We start from the raw sequence: 22859 nt of genomic DNA, 5'->3' as shown, positions 1-22859 counted from the left end.
TGGGTTCATTTCTGGGTCTTCAATTCTATTCCACTGGTCTATCTGTCTATCTGTGTACCAATACCATGCAGTTTTTATCACTATTGCTCTGTAATACTGCTTGAGTTCAGGGATAGTGATTCCCCCTGAAGTCCTTTTATTGTTGAGGATAGCTTTAGCTATCCTGGGTTTTTTGTTATTCCAGATGAATTTGCAAATTGTTCTGTCTAACTCTCTGAAGAATCGGATTAGTATTTTGATGAGAATTGCATTGAATCTATAGATCACTTTTGGTAAAATGGCCATTTTTACTATATTAATCCTTCCAATCCATGAGCATGGGAGATCTTTCCATCTTCTGAGGTCTTCTTCAATTTCTTTCTTCAGAGGCTTGAACTTCTTATCATACAGATTTTTACTTGCTTGGTTAAAGTCACACCAAGGTGTATTATATTATTCGGGACTATTATGAAGGGTGGCGTTTCCCTAATTTCTTTCTCGGCTTGTTTCTCTTTTGTGTAGAGGAAGGCTACTGATTTATTTGAGTTAATTTTATACCCAGCCACTTTGCTGAAGTTGTTTATCAGCTTTAGTAGTTCTCTGGTGGAACTTTTGGGATCACTTAAATATACTATCATATCATCTGCAAATAGTGATATTTTGACTTCTTCTTTTCCAATCTGTATCTCTTTGATCTCCTTTTGTTGTCTGATTGCTCTGGCTAGAACTTCAAGAACTATATTGAATAAGTAGGGAAAGAGTGGGCAGCCTTGTCAAGTCCCTGATTTAAGTGGGATTGCTTCAAGTTTCTCTCCATTTAGTTTAATGTTAGCTACTGGTTTGCTGTATATGGCTTTTCTTATGTTTAGCTATGGACCTTGAATTCCCATTCTTTCCAGGACTTTTATCATGAAGTGGTGTTGAATTTTGTCAAATGTGTTCTCAGCATCTAATATAATGATCATGTGGTTTTGTTCTTTCAGTTTGTTTATATAATGGATTATGTTGATGGCTTTCCGAATATTAAACCATCCCTGTATGCCTGGGATGAAGCCTACTTAATTATGGTGGATGATTGTTTTGATGTGTTCTTGGATTCGATTTGCCAGAATTTTATTGAGTATTTTTGCTTCGATCCTCATAAGGGAAATTGGTCTGAAGTTCTCTTTCTTTGTTGGGTCTTTGTGAGGTTTAGGTATAGAGTAATTGTAGCTTCACAGAAGGAATTCGGTAGTGCTCCATCTTTTTCAATTTTGTGGAATAGTTTGGATAGTATTGGTTTGAGGTCTTCTATGAAGGTCTGATAGAATTCTGCACTGAACCCATCTGGACCTGGGCTCTTTTTGATTGGGAGACCTTTAATGACTGCTTCTATTTCTTTAGGAGTTTATCTGTTCCTGATTTAACTTTAGTACCTGGTATCTGTTTAGGAAATTGTCAATTTCCTGCAGATTTTCAAGTTTTGTTGAATACAGGCTTCTGTAGTAGGATCTGATAATTTTTTTAATTTCCTCTGATTCTGTAGTATGTCTCCCTTTTCATTTCTGATTTTCTTAATTTGGACACACTCTCTATTTCCTCTCATTAGTCTGGCTAAGGGTTTATCTATCTTGTTGATTTTCTCAAAGGACCAACTTTTGGTTCTGTTGATTCTTTCTATGGTCCTTTTTGTTTCTACTTGGTTGGTTTCAGCTCTGAGTTTGATTATTTCCTGCCTTCTACTCCTCCTGGGTGTATTTGCTTCTTTTTGTTCTAGAGCTTTTAGGTGTGCTGTCAAGTTGCTGATATATGCTCTCTCCTGTTTCTTTCTGCAGACACTCAGAGTTATGAGTTTTCCTCTTAGCACAGCTTTCATTGTGTCCCATAAGTTTGGGTATGTTGTACCTTCATTTTCATTGAATTCTAAGAAGTCTTTAATTTCTTTCTTTATAGAAATAACCAGGTTATCATTGAGTGGAGCATTGTTCAACTTCCATGTATATGTGGGTGTTCTTCCCTTATTGTTATTGAAGACAAGTTTTAGCCTGTGGTGGTCTGATAGGACTCATGGATTATTTCTATCTTTCTGTATCTGTTGAGGCCTGTTTTATGACTAATATGGTCAATTTTTGAGACAGTACCATGAGGTTGTGAGAAGAAGGTATATCCTGTTGTTTTAGGATAGAATGTTCTATAAATATCTGTTAAGTCCATTTGGTTCATGATTTCTCTTAGTCTGTCTATGTCTCTGTTTAATTTCTGTAGACCAGGCAGGCTTTAACATCACTCCGCTATCTCCTCTCCTCAAGGGGTGGTGTAAAATGCATGTAACAATACAGCTATTTTAAAGTTTTTAAAAATTCTTTTTCAAAAGTTGGAAGATTAACTAGGTGGGGTCTTGCCCTGCGGTTACCACTCCCTTTCCATGAAGATTTTCTATCTTTCTCCTCCTTCTCTTTTTCTTCCTCTTCTTCCTCCTCCAATTCTTCCTCCTCCTTCTCATTATTTTTATTATTTACTATTGTTGTTGTTGTTGATTTAGACTTGTTTTATATACAGTCCAGTAATTATCCTCCTTCTGGTCCACTCTCCAATGGTTCCTCATCCAATTCCTCCTACTCTGTCTCCAAAAGAAGGCTTACATACCCCTGTCCACCAGCGATTTTCTAAGGAACCTCCAGACTGATTTCCAGAGTGGGTGCACCATCTTACAGTCCCACAAATAATGGAAGAGTGTTCTACTATCTCTACATCCTCACCAGCATCTGCCTTTACCTGAAATTTTTATCTTAGTCAGTCTAACTGGTGTTAGGTGGAATCTCAGGATTGTTTTGATTTGCATTTCCCTGATAACTCAGGATGTTGACCACCTCTTTAGGTAATTCTTTGCCATTCAAAATTCCTCAGCTGAGAATTCTTTGTTTAGCTCTGCATCCCATTTTTAATAGGGTTATTTGATTTTATAGCGTCTAACTTCTTGAGTTATTTGTATGTATTGGACATTAATCTTCTATCAGATGTAGGATTGGTAAATATCTTCTCCCAATCTGTTGGTGGACATTTTGTCTTAAGGACAGTGTCCATTGCCTTACAGAATCTTTGCAATTTTACGACATCCCATTTATTGTCCCTTGATCTTAGAACAGTCTTAAGAAATGAACTTGAAATTAGTCTGTCATTTCCTCAGAAAATTAGATATAGTTTTGTCTGAGGACCCAGCTATACAACTCCTTGACATATATCCAAAAGATGCTCCAACATATAACAAGGAAACATGCTCCACTGTGTTCATATTAGCCTTTTTTATAATATCCAGAAGCTGGAAAAAAACCTACATGTCACTCAACAGAGGAATGGATACAGAAACTGTGGTATATTTGGACAATGGATAATTACTCAGCTATTAAAAACAATGACTTCATGTAAGTTTTAGGAAAATGAATGAAAGTAAAAAATATCATCCTGAATAGGGTAACCCAATCACAAAAGAACACACACGATATGTACTCACTGAGAAGTGGATATTAATCTTAAAACTTGGCATACCCAAGATACAATTTATAGACCACATGAAGCTCAAGAAGAAAGACAAAAGTGTGGATGTTTCAGTTCTTCTTAGAAGGGAGAACAGAATAATCACAGAAGAAAATACGGACACAAAATGTGGAGCAGAGACTGAAGGGAAGGCCATCCAGAGACTGCCACACATGGTGATCCATCCTACATGCAGTCATCAAACCTAATCACTATTGGGAATGCCAAGAGTTGCTTGCTGACAGAAGCTGTCTTCAGATAGGCTCTGTCAGAGCCTGAGAAATTCAGAGGCAAATCCTTGCAGCCAAACACTGGACTAAGAATGGGGTCCCCATTGGAGGAGTTAGAGAAAGGACTGAGGTATGTGAGGGGATTTGCAACCTCATAGGAAGAATAGGATCAACCAACTAGACACCCCAAAACTCCCAGGGACTAAACCACCAACCAAAGAATACACATGGAGTGACCCATGTCTTCAGTCGCATATGTAGCAGAGGACGTCCTTGTTGGGCAGTAATAAGAGGAGAGGTCCTTGCTCCTATGAAGGCTTGATGCTTCAGTATAGGAGAATGCCAGTTTGGGGAGGCTGGAGGTAGTGGGTAGGTAGGTTGCTGGAGCACCCTCAGGGAGGCAGGGGTGTGGGGATGGAATAGGAATTTTTTGGAGGAGAAACCGGAAAAGGGGATAATATTTGAAATGTAGATAAAGAGAATGTCCAAGAAAAAAAAAAAAAAAGAAATGGTCATTCTAACCAAAGTATTCATTAGATTCAGTGTGATCCCCATCAAAATTCCAGTACAGGTCACAGATCTTGAATGGACTAATCTCAACTTCAAATGGAAGTAAACACATACACACACACACACACACACACACACACACACACACTCACACACACACACAGAGAGAGAGAGAGAGAGAGAGAGAGAGAGAGAGAGAGAGAGAGAGAGAGAGAACGAGAACGAACTGGATATCTATAACAATGTGACATAATGAAAGTATGGTATTGGCACAAAACAGACACAGTGATAAAAAGAATTGACCTGATAAGCCAGACATAAATTTACATACCTATGGTAGATTTCATCAAATGTCTGCATGCAGGAGAATTAAAATAGGTTTATACTTATCACCCTGTACAAAACTCAACTACAAATGCAGCAAAACTACAACAATAAGCCAGATATACTCAATATGATAGGAGAGTATGTAATGAATAACCTTGAACTCACTGACAGAAGGGAAAACTTTCTGAACAAGACTCTATTAGTGAAAGTGCTATCACCAAAATTTAATAAAAATGGGACCTCCTTAAACCAAGAAGCTATACATGCCAAAAGACACTGTCATTAGGCAAATCAAGAGTCTACACAATGGGAAAAGATATTTAACCAACAATACATTCTATAGAGGAAAAATGTACAAAGTACAGAAAAATAAAAAAATTGGTTTTCAATAAAAATATGCAAACTTTTTCTTTTTTCTTTCTTTTTTTTTTCGGAGCTGGGGACCGAACCCAGGGCCTTGAGCTTGCTAGGCAAGTGCTCTACCACTGAGCTAAATCCCCAACCCCAAACTTTTTCTTTTAAAGATTTTATTTTATTGTATATGAGCACACTGTAGCTGCCTTCAGACACACCAGAAGAAGGCATCAGATCTCATTACAGATGGTTGTGAGCCACCATGTGGTTGCTGGGATTTGAACTCAGGACCTCAGGAAGAGCAATCGGTGCTATTAACCACTGAGCCATCTCTCCAGCCCCAACTTTTTCATTCTCTATGAAAATCAGTATGGAGGTTCCTCAGAAAATTGGGAATCAATTTATCTCAAGATCTAGCTATACCACTCTTCAACATAAACCCAAAGCATATTTCATCATATCAGAGAGAGACTTTCTCTACCATATTTAATGCTGCTCTATTCCCAATTACCAGAAAGTGGAAATGAGCTAGATGCCTCTCTAAAGAAGAATGGATAAATAAAATTTGATACTTTACGTATTCCAATATTACACAGTTGTTAAAGAAAATGGCATCATGTAATTTGCAGGCAAATGATGGAACTGGAAAATAAACATCCCAAGTGAGGTATCCTCGACCCAGAAAGACAAGTATGTCCTATATCACCTACACATGGATATTAGCTGTTAAGCAGATGAGAACCAAGCATCACTGAATGTATCATATGTATTTTCTAGAATAGATACAATTAGACTTTTAAAACATGGAGATAATTTCTATATGGGAAAATATGATTTATCTTTTGCAAGGCAGAGATTTTCCTACTTACTGAAAAATTAGGTTAAATCTGGACTTTAAATAATGTTGTTTTGAAAGGGATTGATCTCTAAGAGGTAATCCAAGGCTTGCTAGAAAAGAAAATATAGAATTAAACATAGGTTCTTACATTTAACCAGAAGCAGCATATCATGGAAGACATATTCCATTGATCTTCTCATACAAAATCAGATTAATATAAGCTGACTATATCATCACTTAACTGTTTTTTCTCTTGATATAATCATTATCAACACCATACTCCAGAATGTCCTTCTATATGCCTGATGTGCAGGTATGTCAGGATTATTGAATTTATGAAACTTTATAGTATTTTATCAAGTGAAGCTTCAGTTAATTACAAAGTACAAAATTACAATTCATTTCAATTACTTTTAAGATGTGTTACCATATTCTATGACTAAGGGAGTGCTAATATTTTTATAAATTATTTTAATTTTTATATAAAAGTATGGCACACATGGAGCTCTCTATGAAGACCAAAAGAGGATGCAGGGTGAGTTGAAGTTAGGGTTATAAGATGTGTGAGCCACCAAAAGTCAACAATAGGAACCAAATCTAAGTCCTTTGGACAGGCAGGAAATGGCTAGACAAGATAACCTGTGGATGTTAATCTTTGGACACAAACTAGGAAAATCAAGTTTCATGAGAATTTCAAAAGTGTATGCTGGTCTTTTTTTTTTTTTTTACTGTGTTTTATTTTAAAAAACTTGACTGACCAAGACCAAACAAATTGGGTATAAGTTCAAATACTTTGTTATTTAGTAATAATAATTTAACTAACTTATTAGGTTAATAATTTTAATTTACAAATTAATTAGATTAATCTAGGCTTTACTCTATAAAATTTACTATATATTGATAGCTGTGTGTCCTCCTCTGTATCCTTCAAAGCTGTCTGGCTTCACAGAAGTGTGTGAAGGTTTCTAATTCTATGTCAGGAAAGCACATTACAATTCACAGTTCCTTGTGATTTTGTGTCTATTCAGCTCTAAGGTTCTCAGTGTTAAAGAAGTCTCCATGCTACCTTTTTCATAAGTAACCTTATGTTGAAAAAAATAAGAATTGACACTTTTTGAAGATTCATATGCATTTCACAATATTTTAAACCAATATCCTCTTATACACATGTCTGTCTATCCACCTATCTGCCTGTCCATCTGTCCATCCATCCATCCTTCCATCCCTCTCTAATTATCTACCTACCCATCCATCCATCCATCTATCCATCCATCCATCCATCCATCCATCTATCCATCTATCCATCCATGTATCTGACTTCTATCTCATCCATATCATATAGGTATATCTACATCTATATGTGTATTTATAGTTGTGAAAATGTTATTCATTACAAACACTTGTGGTTCCACCTGTGTACAAAAATTGTTTAAAAGCCACAGGGAGAGTAAATTAAATGCACGTGTCACTTTGCCAGATGACATGTGCCTTAGAATATTGACATCACTATGGTCCTTCAGCCTGACAACTACAGAATCCTGAGACTTCAGTAGTTTTCTAGCCACTGTAGTCACCAGTTTGGTGTCTAGAGGCAGGAAGGCAAACGAAAATTTCACATTGTTTGATAAGTTCTTCATCGCAGGCTTTACTAAAAAGGTATATATTTATATAATTTGATTCTCATGATAGACTTATGGTATCATGAAATGTTCTGTCTTGATTATTCAAGATCATGTGAAATAACTCAACTCAGCAGTGGTTTTTTGATAGGATAATCATTGTAGCAATATTTAGGACCAATGTTCTACAGAAACAAATTTATCACATGGAGAGGGGTATATTTTGTGCTACACAGGAGAATAATTTCTGTAAAGTTTTAAAAACTGTACAAGTTAGAAGTGAGGATTATTTTATGCTCAATCCAATTACTTCACCCTCCATGGCTGTAGATTTTTATTTTAAGAAACTGGTAAATCTAACCCACAATCTAAGAATTCTCTGGTTTTTAAGAAATTGTTATTGTAGAGAGACCTCACTGCCTGGTCAGGTGGGCACTCCTGAGGCTGCAGAGCGGAGGAGACCACCAACACTGCCCACCCCTGCCCACATCCCTGGCCCAAGAGGCAACTGTATAAGGCCTCTGGGTTCCCGTAGGGGAGGGCCCAGGAGCGGCAGGACCCCTGCGCCTGAGACACCGCCGGAACCTGAAGGAAACAGACCGGATAAACAGTTCTCTGCACCCAAATCCCGTGGGAGGGAGAGCTAAACCTTCAGAGAGGCAGACACGCCTGGGAAACCAGAAGAGACTTCACTCTGCACACATTACTGATTCCAGAGGAAAACACCAAATGCCATCTGGAACCCTGGTGCACGGAGGCTCCCGGAAAGAGTGGCGCAGATCTTCCAGGTTGCTGCCACCGCGGAGAGGACTTAGGCAGTACCCCACGAGCAAACTTGAGCCTTGGAACCATAGGTAGGACCAACTTTTCCCCTGCAAGAAACCTGCCTGGTGAACTCAAGACACAGGCCCACAGGAACAGCTGAAGACCTGTAGAGAGGAAAAACTACACGCCCGAAAGCAGAACACTCTGTCCCCATAACTGGCTGAAAGAAAACAGGAAAACAGATCTACAGCACTCCTGACACACAGGCTTATAGGACAGTCTAGCCACTGTCAGAAATAGCAGAACAAAGTAACACTAGAGATAATCTGATGGCGAGAGGCAAGCGCAGGAACCCAAGCAACAGAAACCAAGACTACATGGCATCATCGGAGCCCAATTCTCCCACCAAAATAAACATGGAATATCCAAACACACCAGAAAAGCAAGATCTAGTTTCAAAATCGTATTTGATCATGATGCTGGAGGACTTCAAGAAAGACGTGGAGAACTCCCTTAGAGAACAAGTAGAAGCCTACAGAGAGGAATCGCAAAAATGCCTGAAAGAATTCCAGGAAAACATAAATAAACAAGTAGAAACCCATAGAGAGGAGACGCAAAAATCCCTGAAAGAATTCCAGGAAAACACAATCAAACAGTTGAAGGAATTAAAAATGGAAATAGAAGCAATCAAGAAAGAACACATGGAAACAACCCTGGACATAGAAAATCAAAAGAAAAGACAAGGAGCTGTAGATACAAGCTTCACCAACAGAATACAAGAGATGGAAGAGAGAATCTCGGGAGCAGAAGATTCCATAGAAATCATTGACTCAACTGTCAAAGATAATGTAAAGCAGAAAAAGCTACTGGTCCAAAACATACAGGAAATCCAGGACTCAATGAGAAGATCAAACCTAAGGATAATAGGTATAGAAGAGAGTGAAGACTCCCAGCTCAAAGGACCAGTAAATATTTTCAACAAAATCATAGAAGAAAACTTCCCTAACCTAAAAAAAGAGATACCCATAGGCATACAAGAAGCCTACAGAACTCCAAATAGATTGGACCAGAAAAGAAACACCTCCCGTCACATAATAGTCAAAACACCAAATGCACAAAATAAAGAAAGAATATTAAAAGCAGTAAGGGAAAAAGGTCAAGTAACATATAAAGGCAGACCTATCAGAATCACACCAGACTTTTCGCCAGAAACTATGAAGGCCAGAAGATCCTGGACAGATGTCATACAGACCCTAAGAGAACACAAATGCCAGCCCAGGCTACTGTATCCTGCAAAACTCTCAATTAACATAGATGGAGAAACCAAGATATTCCATGACGAAACCAAATTTACACAATATCTTTCTACAAATCCAGCACTACAAAGGATAATAAAGGGTAAAGCCCAACATAAGGAGGCAAGCTATACCCTAGAAGAAGCAAGAAACTAATCGTCTTGGCAACAAAACAAAGAGAAGAAAAGCACACAAACATAACCTCACATCCAAATATGAATATAACAGGAAGCAATAATCACTATTCCTTAATACCTCTCAACATCAATGGCCTCAACTCCCCAATAAAAAGACATAGATTAACAAACTGGATACGCAATGAGGACCCTGCATTCTGCTGCCTACAGGAAACACACCTCAGAGACAAAGACAGACACTACCTCAGAGTGAAAGGCTGGAAAACAACTTTCCAAGCAAATGTTCGGAAGAAGCAAGCTCGAGTAGCCATTCTAATATCAAATAAAATCAATTTTCAATTAAAAGTCATCAAAGAAGATAAGGAAGGACACTTCATATTCATCAAAGGAAAGGTCCACCAAGATGAACTCTCAATCCTCATCTTCGGTTGGTTTATATACAAGTGTGCAATTTCTAGGCTTGAAAGTAAAATGATGCTATCTGGTGCTGGATAGAGGAGCCTTATTTTTTATTATGGCAGCTTGCTATTTTTGTAACATGGTGATTTGGTTGAACACAATAAAGTACAGTAGTAACTGAAAAAAAAAAGATATAAAGACAACAGTCCAGATAGTCTCATATACATAGATGGTTTTCACAAACGTCAGAAATCCACAAAGTATGAGATTTAAAGTTATTTATCTTTTTTTGAGACATATCTGCTCCTAACTGTTCCCCTTTGGTGGATTTAACGAAGAATGTGAACATCTCTACCTTCAGGTGAGGAAATAATTTGTGGCTAGGCAGCCACTTGACAAAACTGCCTGTTTCATCTGCAGACTATACTGTCCAGAAAAGGACAAATTATGCAGAATATTTGACTGATAAACTCTGCCAAGACAGGGTGATTAGCCCTTCAAAATCTCCATTTCAAGAGTCTGTCAGTTGATTTTGGGCCCGAAGACTGAAGACTTGCACTCACATGTTCCTAACAAGCGACTGCACTAGTGGAGATTTGTCTCTACAACCTCTCAGTTCTGGAAGCCATGTTAGGCTTCCTATGTGTATAGATATTTGGTCGTTCTCAGATTTCTGATGGGGTTGAAGACTGATTCTAGTTTCATAGCCTATCAGGCTGCTTAACTCTGAAAATACATATTTTATTGGATAGTTATCAGATAGTGTACAACCTAGCAAGATATAATATAGATTTTAGGCCTTTCTTAAATAATGGATAATAATGGAATGGATAACTAAATATTATGTATAACTGATGTAGTGTGGGACTGGGTGTTAGATATATTTTATGCTTTTAATTACAAAATGATAATAGTTGTGCTCAGCTTAAAAAAAAAGAAAAGAGAAGAAAAGAAAAGAAAAGAAAAGAAGCCACGCTATGGATCAGCAGCGGCAGTATTGTGTATTTATCTCTTATGGGTGCTGCAAACCATTTGGGAACAGTTTATGGAGCAGAAATTCCAAATTAACCCTTCACTCACTGTGTCATGATATAGAACCATGGCGGTCTCGCTGTCCCGCTGTGTTGTAATCTTCGATTCTTTTAATTGGATTCTTTAGGTTGTTTGTGCATTAAGGACGCATTAGGTAAAGGGAGTAAAGAGTGTGAAGGTGTCTTTAAAAAAAAAAAAAAGAAAAGAAATGATGGAATTTTCCCGATATTTTTCAGCATCTAATGATATAATCATGTGACTTTTCAGTTTTTATATGCTGAATTATATCAATGGATTTCCACATATTGAATCATCCCTTCATGTCTTGAATGAAATCTACTGGACTAAAAAAAAAAAAAAAGAAATTGTTATTGTTTCCAACACACATTGTGCCCTTTGGAATCTAATGCTCAGAATTTAACACTGACTCAGATGAGACATGTACAACTTTGATGACATGGTCATTAACTTAAAATTTTGTTCATGAAGCTGAGGTAGTACTATTTTTTAAACATATTTTTACAAATTGCTTGATGTGTGTTATGGCAACTATTGTCTGTTCTCTTTTTGATTCTTAAGTCCTTTCTAAGTGAAAGCTATGACATTTCTGTACATATTCTTTGAAAGATGTAACATATATTGTGGGATGAATTATAGTCACTTTGAGTAACTATATATTTTAAATATCCAAACTGAAAGAGCAGGGCCCAATAAAGAAACCACCAAAACAGAAGCCACTCCCTTATTATAGGGAACAATTTTATTATGGATAAGAGAGAAAAATGTTCAGAGGCACATGGAAAATTTCAGAATATAGAAAACAGAAACAGGCTTGACCAAGTCTGGGAAAAGACAAGGAAGACCATCAAAAGAGAAAATGGAGATAGCTTGGTCACAGAAAAGGACTCACAAAGAGAGGAAGGGGATTCTAGCACATGTTAGGAGTTAGTATAATGAAGAAGGGGATGAGGATGTTGGAAAATGTCTGTAACCTAGATGTGGGATTTTAAATTTATACCAAGTATGATTACCCCCTTCAAGAATAAAGAAGGTCGCAATTGAAATTGATATCCTAATATGAACAAGTCAATGGAGAGCATTATGTCCCTTATCCCAGAGTCAGGGCAAATGTCTACCTTTGCTAGACAAGACCAATTTCACAAATTTTTTGATGAATGCTTGTATTGTTTTCATTTTTCCTGTTGTTGTTCTTGTTGGTTTTTTTTTTTTTTTTTTTTGTTGTTGTTGTTGTTCGTAACTATCAGGAATCTTTCTTTCCTGTATCTTGAGCTGGACCAAGCCTGGCAACTCTGAGACTCTCCCAGAGACCTAACTGGTTTAAATCAAGATAACCTGATTATTTTCAGCACATCTACAATGTTAGCTCACAAAGGTTTAGTTGTAGCATTTTCTCAGAGTATCATATCTGATATCTGACATAATATATATCTACATTAGGATTTATAAAAGTTTCAAAAAATCAGTTATAAAGTTGCAATGCAATAATTTTATTGGAGGGTATCACCACAAGTTTAGGGACTGCATTAAAGTGTTGTAGCATTTAGAGTTTGAGAACCATTGCTCTATATCCTACCAACTACACTTCTTCAAACTATTCCCATCACACTTCTGAAAAGGGTCCCTCTTCTGAAAAGATCCTACTTCTTCAATACGTTCCCAATAGTTCCCTTCATACATGACATATTTTCTGTTACATTTTAAAGCTCTCTGTAGCTCAACAGAATCATGCTTGGAAAACTTAGTCTGCATTTTAACACCGTTCACCCTTTGAAATACAGTATGAACATTTTAACTTATCCACTGAATACTTGTTCTCTAGGTGGAGCTCTGCATCAGGAGAATTGTTTTGTTTTGTTTTGTTTTTTTCCATATGGATACAACTAAGGAGGAAGATGTAGGAGAAGAAAATCGAACCGTGGTTTGCCAAGGTGCTGCGGTTATCCGAAGGGGGTGGAAAAGAAAGAAACGATATCTGACCTTGTTCAATGACATTTTGGTGGTATCCAGTAAACTGTAAGTATACGCACCATGCTTTCCTTACTATAAGAGGCTACTCAGTGGAAAGGCCTTAAGGTACAAAACTGCTTATGACTTCCTTTATTTTTGAGATAATTACTTCACATTCTCCTTCCTTTTCCTCTTCCATGTCCTTTCACATCCTTACGTATACTCCTCCTTGTTCTCTTTTGAAATCATGACTTTCTGGTTTTTTTTATTACTCATTCTTACACATTATTTCTATGTAAGTTAACATAAGATACACATATATAATAGATATGCATGGATACATATATATGTACAGTTTCTAAGTACTTAAATATAACCTACTCAGTCAGTATAATATTGCTTGTATTTGTGTTTTCAGGAATGTGTATTTGGTATTAGATAAGCAATCCAATTGACAATCCTAGGGGAGATTTCTCTTATTTTCAAGTTTCCTTAGTGGCATATACTTCTTTGAGTACGGTTGATGTTTACTGGACTACTCCTATATATTTCTCAATTTGTTTTGACACATTCTTTGGGCACATTTAAAAAATTAATTAATTAAGGTACTACTCTGCTGTTTGAATCTGGTGAAAGATTAGCGACAAGCTATCAACGAGACAGTTATGCAGGCATGTGCCCACACTTCTAGCATTTTTTTAAAACTAACTTAGGAGTATTACAACTTGTAATGAGAGCCCTGTGAACTATATAGTGACACATTTCTCTAAATAAAATATTAAATTCATGATAAGCAGGAGCCTTCTTGCTTGGTGTTTACAAATAGATTACAGAAGCAAGATTGTTGGTCATAAGGGGCTAAACATGTAAGCCTCCTGACCTCATAGCTTCCAGATTACCATGAAGAGACAGGAAGCAGCTTCTATCCCTCCACTAACAAGGGAAACTGCTGGCACTAAGTCTTGCTTGGAGATTCTGCAGACACTAGAGAAAACTGTTGTGATTGAATGAAACTGTGTACTTGGTTATATTAGAAATTGTGACCATAGAGATGTTTTCTGGGACCACATCATATATAATCTCCACTACTTATGATCATAGCCTTCATATTATTCTAGAAGATGTGATGCTGGTATTGGTACTATCAAGTAAATATCTTAAGTGGTGTTCTCATAAGTACATAAATTTATCAGACAGACATTAATAAAATAGTCTATTCCGTTTTTGGGGGGCAGGGGTTAAATTTTCTGATCATCAGTGAATCATTTTCCAGAAGATCCATTTCACAGATAGTGAGAAAAATAAAATATTCAGGTGAGAGTTCTTCTATACATTATAAATACACCAACTGGGTACGTTTTTCTGGCAACCCTGATCAGTCATGTAAGCTCCTTCACAGAAAATGGTAATTAGTGTCTGAGGCAGGCTGAAAATAAAAGAATAGACTGGGTGTCTGTCAAACTGTCCATCTTTCTTGTTTTTTTGTACACAACTCCCTTTCTTTCTACAGTGGGAAATCTTCACATTTTATTTTAAAAGATAGTAATCAACTCATCGGAAATGTAAAAAGAAATAAACTGATCATTTGCCATATAAATATAGTTGATGGAAGGAAGTGAACTTAACTTTGTGTTGAGAATAAAGGAAACGGAAATGGTTGGTTTCTTAAAGGCAGTACATATGGTCCCTTCTGTCGTGTTGCAATTGTAATTAAAACTGTTTTTAGATTCTCATTCACATTATGGAAAGAAGTTTATCAAGTTTATAAGGAGTGATTATCGTTATTTCCATTTTCAAGGAAGATTATGTCTTATCAGACATTGGAATTAGAGGTTTCAGGTTCAAGCATTTCTTGGGAATTTTGATTTTTATATATGCATATATATTTAGATGTTTAAATGGTGAATATAAAATGTAAATATAAACATCTCATTATTGAGACATGTGTGTATGTATATCTTGAAGTACATGTTGCATGATGGCTTGTATTTTAACTATAGTATGTTACATTTGATTATATGAAGAATCTTTCTCTGTAGTGCAATTAGTCTTCCCATGTTTTGAATATTAAAGGTTTAGATACAGGATTTTTGAACCATGATTTATTCTTGTGATATTCTGTCCCCTGAATTTGAGAGGGAGTCATTATCTTCAGTTATGTAGACACATATTAGCTCATGATTATCTGAAGGAAAGTTCAATACCTAGGTTTACACAGCAAATGCACCAGATAATATTAGGTCCATCATTAAAGAAATACAAAAAAAAATCATGAGTGTGGGGAGGAGATCTGTCAGGAGATAGAATGGAAGGGAAAAGTGACAAAAAAATCATCAAATGCATTGTATTTTAATGTATAATTCTCGGAGAGCAAATTACTCAGAAAAAGAATGACAAAAGGAGAAAATTTATGCTTCAAAGATTATTGTTTCTTAAAAACACTTCTAATAATATCAGAATGCTTGATAGGAAGACATTATTCTAATTATTTGGCTAAATTATTGGAAAAAAGGATCGCCTTTTTGGTTACTTGTGTGATATGTACTTTGCGGGTTTTCTACAGGAGGTACTGGAATGAGGTTATTGACTATTTCAGTACAGGGAGATAGACAACAGAAAATTAATTTTATTAAGTCAAACAATATTTTTGTTCTTATTCTGGAAAGATTTTTCCATGTAATTAATTAAAAAAAATCTTGAAATAATTTCCTTTGTGTATTATGGGAAAAAAACAAAGCAATATAGTTACTCCTTAACTAAATCCAGGTAAGAAATATTGATACAGGTGGCTTTCTGTAAATGCCGCTGTGCTTAGATTTAGCAATGGATGTGTCATTTTTTGCTCTGGGGCAGGAAGAACTTGGTTTTACCACAACACCAACTACACCTTTCGGTAAGACCTAGAGTTCAGACCTGTGATCACAGGATGATAACTTCAGAAATTGTGGGTCAAATTAATGGAGTGTAATTCACTTCCCAGTGAATGTGTATACTCATTCTAATATTCTCCAATTAGAAAACAATAATCAGGCTATGGCTATTGGTGACCATTGAAGAGTGTGTATCTAGTAACTCCTTTCACCAAATGCTTTCATCATCCCAAAATGTTTGCAAAAATAGAGTCAATCTTAGTCTGATTGTGTACAGGATGCCAACTCAACTTTCCCCCTTCTATGACGATCCTAGATTTTCTCTACTCTTCATTATATCCATTTCCACATGTAGGTAGGTGCTTTATGTTTTTTTGTTTTGTTTTTGTTTTTTGTTTTGTTGTTTGTTTGGGGTTTTTTTGTTCTCCTTATATTTTTATTTGTTCAGGTTAGAGATTGCAGTTTAATTTCTGCTTGTCCTTTCCTTAAGATCTACAAATTATGCTCCCGTATTAGTCCAGAACCTATCATCGTCTCCCACTAGGAAAGAGAGCATTCTTCTTCAAAAGGAGTGCGGGCAAGGCCAGGCAGTTCCCCAGAAAGCAAGAGCGGGTAACTCCCCACAAGGGAGAGGGCATGAGGACTAGCTTGACGGTTTTACTCCAAGGAAAACCCAGATAAACACTGGCAAATGCAGGACGCTGGGGTATTCTCAAGTTGTCCCCACTTCCTGTTTAGCATTCCAGGGTTTGGAAACCTGTAGGATATACAGAAACAGTACAGTACTGAACAGAATCTGATGGCAGCATGAAGAAGCCAAGAAAGGCGCTGCATGGCAGTCCTCAGGCCTCCTTGACTCCCGCACAACAGGTTCTGTGTCCAGGTGTGCCTCCATGATAACACAGGTTATGCAGAAGGTTGCTAAGCATCGAAAGGAGAGCCATTCGGGTCACAGAACTGCAGAACAAGATTACCAAGAACAGTACGACTAAAATACGAGGACCTGTAGTGCTCAAGCAGGTTCTAAGAGGCGGACCCCAAGGTCTGCAAGTTGTCTTGGACATCAGTGCTATCTTTGCCATCACTGCCACTATCACCTCCAGCCAGGTTCTCCTGCTGATAGGCCTCTTCGGAACCAGGAAGTGTGCTACCCTGATTCTCCTTGGAACCGAAAACCACATATCTGCCTTTCTTCAGCACCAGCTGCCATCCGAGAGAGATTTCGCTTCAGAGCATATGCATCTTCGCCATCTGCATAGTACTTGGACTCCACCTCACTAACCTGGAAGTTCAGGGTGTTGGAACAGAGGTGCAAGGCTCCTCGGTTGCTCTTCCTGGCATGCAGGGAGACATACTTTGCACTGAAGTTCTCTGTCATGGCCTGGGAGGCCTGCTCCATTAGCTTCTTGGCCAGGCCAAAGCGTAGGTGGGAGCGCTTCACAGCCAATGAGGTGATGTGTCCATGAGGGACATTATCAGGATCCTCTTCCATTTTGGCCAGAACATAACCCACAATCTTCCCAACCTCATCCTCAGCAATGTAGGAGAGCTGGGCCACGAGAGGCCATGATAGTAGTACTTCATCTGGTAGTTCTCAGGCAGGCAGAGCAGGTTGCAGTGTTGTATGTTCATTAGGTCATATGGCTGAGCCCAGCAGATGTTCCTATTGGCGGCAGAAAACCCTATCAGACTTGGGAAAATCAGAGAGGATGCCACAGAGCACAAGCGACACCAGCACCATTTGCTTTAAGACACCTGGGTTATCCAAACGGAACTCATACAAGATGAGGAAGATCTCTCACTATCTTCCATTTCGTTTCATCGATGCTGTACAGAACTTCATCTATCTTCATACAAGTGGGGTCCCAGTCGTGTCTGAAGTGAATGATGACCACACAGTCCTCCTCTGAATGGATTGCCTGGTCTACCTGCCAGCCATTGTGTAGATGCAGAAGCATGGACAACATCTTGAACGCGCTTGCGCAGCAGGACCTCGCGAGCTACCTCTAAGGTCGTGTGAGCCCACAGGGCCGGACCAACGGGCCCTCCACTCAGCACCAGCGCGCTTTATGTTTTGATCTGCGATGTTCGAGACTCCACAAGGTCCATGGGGCAGGACAGAGGTGCATTGTCTTCTAAGAATGTGGACAGGACAAGATCTTATTTATCCTAGACATTCTTCTTCCCAAAATGATCTGATTTTATCTGTGTTTTAAAAGTACACAGATTTATCTCTTCCCAGTAATATTGTGTAGTATAATTAAATTTGAAAAATACTTTATATACTCCCACATTTTCTTAAACATTAGTATTTTAATTGAATGATGAAAAGTTACTCATGCAATACTCAAGTATTTGAATGTCTCTGTAGCAGAATATCACTGGTTTTTATAGTCAATTAAAAAGGACTGGTGTCACAAGACCATCAGAGTCAGGTATAATTTTCTGAGTTCAGGAAAATTTCAAATTTGCATTCTAATCTTTCATTGTGCTCATGGCATATTGATATTATATTGAGTGTAGTTGATGGAATCACAGAGATTGTGTAGCATGTGCCTTCTGCTCTAATCAAACATACACCAAAATTCAAGTTTTTTCCCACGTGAAAATTCATGCATACTCCAAATTTGAGCTCTTCATTCTTCTATCCAAATTCTTAGTGTCATCACACAGTTGACTCAAATAACACAAACACTAGTTTTATGAGCATTCTAGGCTCTGTGACTTTGCTCTTTACATGGAAAAGCATTTGTCATAGACTCTGACAAAGGAGAAGATCACCTTTTGTTCTCTGAATGTTTTCTATTCCTCTAGTAAAATCTCAAAAGATTGTTCTTTAATGCTTAGGGTTTCTCTCTTATCAAATATTATATTTAGGGATGGTAAAGTGTCACATGACAGCACGACAGTACAAAAATTAGATCATTTAGAGGTGGAATCATGTAGAGACTGCCAAATATACCTATACCATAATTGATGGCCACAGACGTAAGATATTTTTATGCATAATAACCTTAAAAATCTTACCATTTATCATTTTTTCAATTTTTTTTCAATTTCACAGTTCCATGGAACAGACCATTTGGTGGTATTTCTTTCTACAAAGGTATTTTACTTGTGTTAATATTTTAATTCCTTGGTGATACAGGAATGATATATATATATGTATATATATATAAAATATATATATATTATATATTTGATATTCTGTCTCGAAATCAGTTGTTAATTAGATGGTCAATGGAAAATGCTTTGCATTCTCCTGTCCATTCCTTATTTTATTTAATTTCGTAGAAGTTCTGCATTTATTTTTTATTTATTTTTTTCAGAAGTTCTGCATTTATTATTTCCTCTTTGTATTAGAGTAAACAGTACTCTCAAGTCTTATTTTAAATTCCACTAAGTAGATATCACTCTGGCATGCACATTCAAACCATCTGCTGCTTCCTCCTTTGAGTTCAAGCAAATTTCTATCCTTCTGTTTGTTTCAGGCACATCATTTTGAGGACTGGCTATACTACTTAGGTCAATGTGTTATTATCTGACTATATCTGTTTTTGAAGCATTTTTGAGTATTCACCAGTCAAATAGTGAATATTGCTGATCTTATTTTCTTATATTGAAATTTAAGATGATTCTGAAAAAAATATTAACAGGGATTACCTTGAAATAAGCTCCTAATTAATCCTGCTGTATTGTATATTTTTGTTGCATTTCACAGATCCATTCGTGAAGCCAAAAAACACAACATAACGGAACTTCCCATGCAGATATTCACTGAGGACATTGCATGCTGTGACACTGTATGTGAATATAAAACCAAAACTAATATTCTATGTTCATGACTAGGAGAGAGACAGTTTGTAAAGTAATGGAAGATGGAGACATAAGAAGAGCATGGATGGGGAGAGCGGGACAAAGGGGGGAGGGACAGAGGGACAGAGAAACTGAGGGAGAGAATTTAGACAGTATTATGTGGAAATTATATCTGTAGTCAATGCAGACATAGGACTCTCATATGTGATGTGTAGAGAGCAACATGAAACAAGACTGATTCATGTATTAGAGATCCAAAAAAGAGGAAATACTGTTTGTTATATCACTGAAAATTGAACCAAATGTTTCCAACAGCATATATTTCCAAGTGAAGTATTACTACTACAATTAAATTGCCCCCTCCTGATCTCATAAAACTGCAAAGCTTCTGTAAGGCAAAGGACAGTGTGGTTAGGACAAAACGGCAACCAACAGATTGGGAAAAGATCTTTACCAGTCCTACAACAGATAGAGGCCTTATATCCAAAATATACAAAGAACTCAAGAAGTTAGACCGCAGGGAAACAAATAACCCTATTAAAAAATGGGGTTCAGAGCTAAACAAAGAATTCACAGCTGAGGAATGCCGAATGGCTGAGAAACACCTAAAGAAATGTTCAACATCTTTAGTCATAAGGGAAATGCAAATCAAAACAACCCTGAGATTTTACCTCACACCAGTGAGAATGGTTAAGATCAAAAACTCCAGTGACAGCAGATGCTGGCGAGGATGTGGAGAAAGAGGAACACTCCTCCATTGTTGGTGGGATTGCAGACTGGTAAAACCATTCTGGAAATCAGTCTGGAGGTTCCTCAGAAAATTGGACATTGAACTGCCTGAGGATCCAGCTATACCTCTCTTGGGCATATACCCAAAAGATTCCTCAACATACAAAAGAGACACGTGCTCCACTATGTTCATTGCAGCCTTATTTATAATAGCCAGAAACTGGAAAGAACTCAGATGCCCTTCAACAGAGGAATGGATACAGAAAATGTGGTATATCTACACAATGGAATATTACTCAGCTATCAAAAACAAGTTTATGAAATTCGTAGGCAAATGGTTGGAACTGGAAAATATCATCCTGAGTGAGCTAACCCAATCACAGAAAGACATACATGGTATGCACTCATTGATAAGTGGCTATTAGCCCAAATGCTTGAATTACCCTAGATCCCTAGAACAAACGAAACTCAAGACGGATGATCAAAATGTGAATGCTTCACTCCTTCTTTAAATGAGGAAAAAGAATACCCTTGGCAGGGAAGGGAGAGGCAAAGATTAAAACAGAGACTGAAGGAACACCCATTCAGAGCCTGCCCCACATGTGGCCCATACATATACAGCCACCCAATTAGACAAGATGGATGAAGCAAAGAAGTGCAGACTGACAGGAGCCGGATGTAGATCGCTCCTGAGAGACACAGCCAGAATACAGCAAATACAGAGGCGAATGCCAGCAGCAAACCACTGAACTGAGAATAGGACCCCCGTTGAAGGAATCAGAGAAAGAACTGGAAGAGCTTGAAGGGGCTCGAGACCCCATATGTACAACAATGCCAAGCAACCAGAGCTTCCAGGGACTAAGCCACTACCTAAAGACTATACATGGACTGACCCTGGACTCTGACCTCATAGGTAGCAATGAATATCCTAGTAAGAGCACCAGTGGAAGGGGAAGCCCTGGGTCCTGCTAAGACTGAACCCCCAGTGAACTAGACTGTGGGGGGAGGGCGGCAATGGGGGGAGGGTTGGGAGGGGAACACCCATAAGGAAGGGGAGGGGGGAGGGGGATGTTTGCCCGGATACCGGGAAAGGGAATAACACTTGAAATGTATATAAGAAATACTCAAGTTAATAAAAAAAAAATAGAAAGAAAGAGCTAGAATAGAAAAAAGAAACAAAAAAAATTGCCCCCTCCTGAGTCCTTATTGCTTATATATAGACTTGTGTGTTGTTTCCACTATTCCTTATTCATTTTAAAATATTTATGAATAGTAAACTATTTTTATTATATAATATTAGCATAAAGCATTACATTTTCTCTCCATACCTAAGTGTTCAATGATATATTAGCTCTTTACCTCCATTCTGTGCTCGTTCTCTAAGTCTCTTACTATGCATCCTTGTACCTTCCTCTGAATACCAGCTACAAAGTCATGGCTTTCATCCTCATGTTTATTTGAATAATCTAGTCATGAGGGTATCTTTGCATGTGACTTCTGTTCAGAAATTACCTTTATAAATTTAACAGTGGGGTGTGTGTGTGTGTGTGTGTGTGTGTGTGTGTGTGTGTGTGTGTTCATGTTTGTGTATGGTGTTTAGGATAAAACTCACAACCTCACAATACTATACAGTAGTTCTATCATTGAGATAAACATAAATATCTATTGAATAATTGTCTATTTTTCTCAGGCTCATATTATTGTCCACTTTCCAGTATTGGGTTAAGCGCAGATAAAAAATTTAAGTACTATGTAACATGTAGAACTTTGAAGACATTTCCTACTGTAAAGCAGAATAGACTGTGACTCAGGGATCACCACCTCTCTGCCTTTCATAAATGCTAATGGGTACAAAATGGACCTAGAGTCAGTGTTCTAACATGTCACTGTGGACACTGCACTAGACTTACAAAGGGGAATATAATGAAGATATTTTAGATCACCAAGCAATTTCTTACTCATACCAGGTCCACATTACACGAAACAGTAACTAAAAATAGTATAAAATAGATTTTGAGTCAGTGACATAAATCAGGGAACACTCATTAGCTTGGCTGAACCATATGTGTCCTCAGGACAGAGAAGAGCAGAAGAGCAGAACCTCCCATAGGGAAATGTTCTCTTGCCTCTGCTCTTTGACTTCAGCTGTGGCAAATGCTCAGCGTTGTACACTTTTCTGATTTAGATCCATTTGCTTTAACATGAACAGTTTTACTAATTCTCTCCCACGACTCTAGTGCTTTAAAATTTTATCCTACCATAATTATTAAAAACCTTTCGTGTAGTTCAGAAGATTGGTAATAGATAATTTTTAATAGATAACTTTTATTCATGTTATATGTTTATTTCATTTTTGTCTTTGAAGAGATAATATCAGATCATCAAAACATTCTTCTACCTTTTTAAAATATCTTCACTTATTTTCTTTCTCCATATTCTCTAGTCAGTATTCAGAAATAATTCTTCATATATATATTT

The 22859-nt window shown here is 37.4% G+C and overlaps 1 protein-coding gene and 2 pseudogenes across 1 annotated transcript in view; 1 reads left to right on the top strand and 2 right to left on the bottom strand.

Moving 5' to 3' along the window:
• Positions 1–22859, top strand: part of LOC148003236 (rho GTPase-activating protein 20-like) — a 163893-nt gene that overhangs the window by 45770 nt on the left and 95264 nt on the right. The window contains exons 6-8 of the mRNA XM_087568224.1: positions 12905–13032; positions 18901–18942; positions 19558–19639. Coding sequence (XP_087424350.1) covers positions 12905–13032; positions 18901–18942; positions 19558–19639 — 252 coding nt within the window. The remainder of the gene's footprint in view (positions 1–12904; positions 13033–18900; positions 18943–19557; positions 19640–22859) is intronic.
• On the bottom strand, positions 16860–17480 carry LOC148003238 (N-alpha-acetyltransferase 11-like; annotated as a pseudogene).
• LOC148003237 (thioredoxin-like protein 4A pseudogene) lies at positions 17558–17803 on the bottom strand (annotated as a pseudogene).

The sequence above is a fragment of the Rattus norvegicus genome, chromosome 9 (assembly GCF_021556685.1).
Source record: "Rattus norvegicus strain SHRSP/BbbUtx chromosome 9, alternate assembly SHRSP_T2T, whole genome shotgun sequence".
Classification (NCBI taxonomy): Eukaryota; Metazoa; Chordata; class Mammalia; order Rodentia; family Muridae; genus Rattus; species Rattus norvegicus.
The sequence above is the reverse complement of the archived record's forward strand: the minus strand, read 5'-3'. Positions and strand labels throughout refer to the sequence as shown.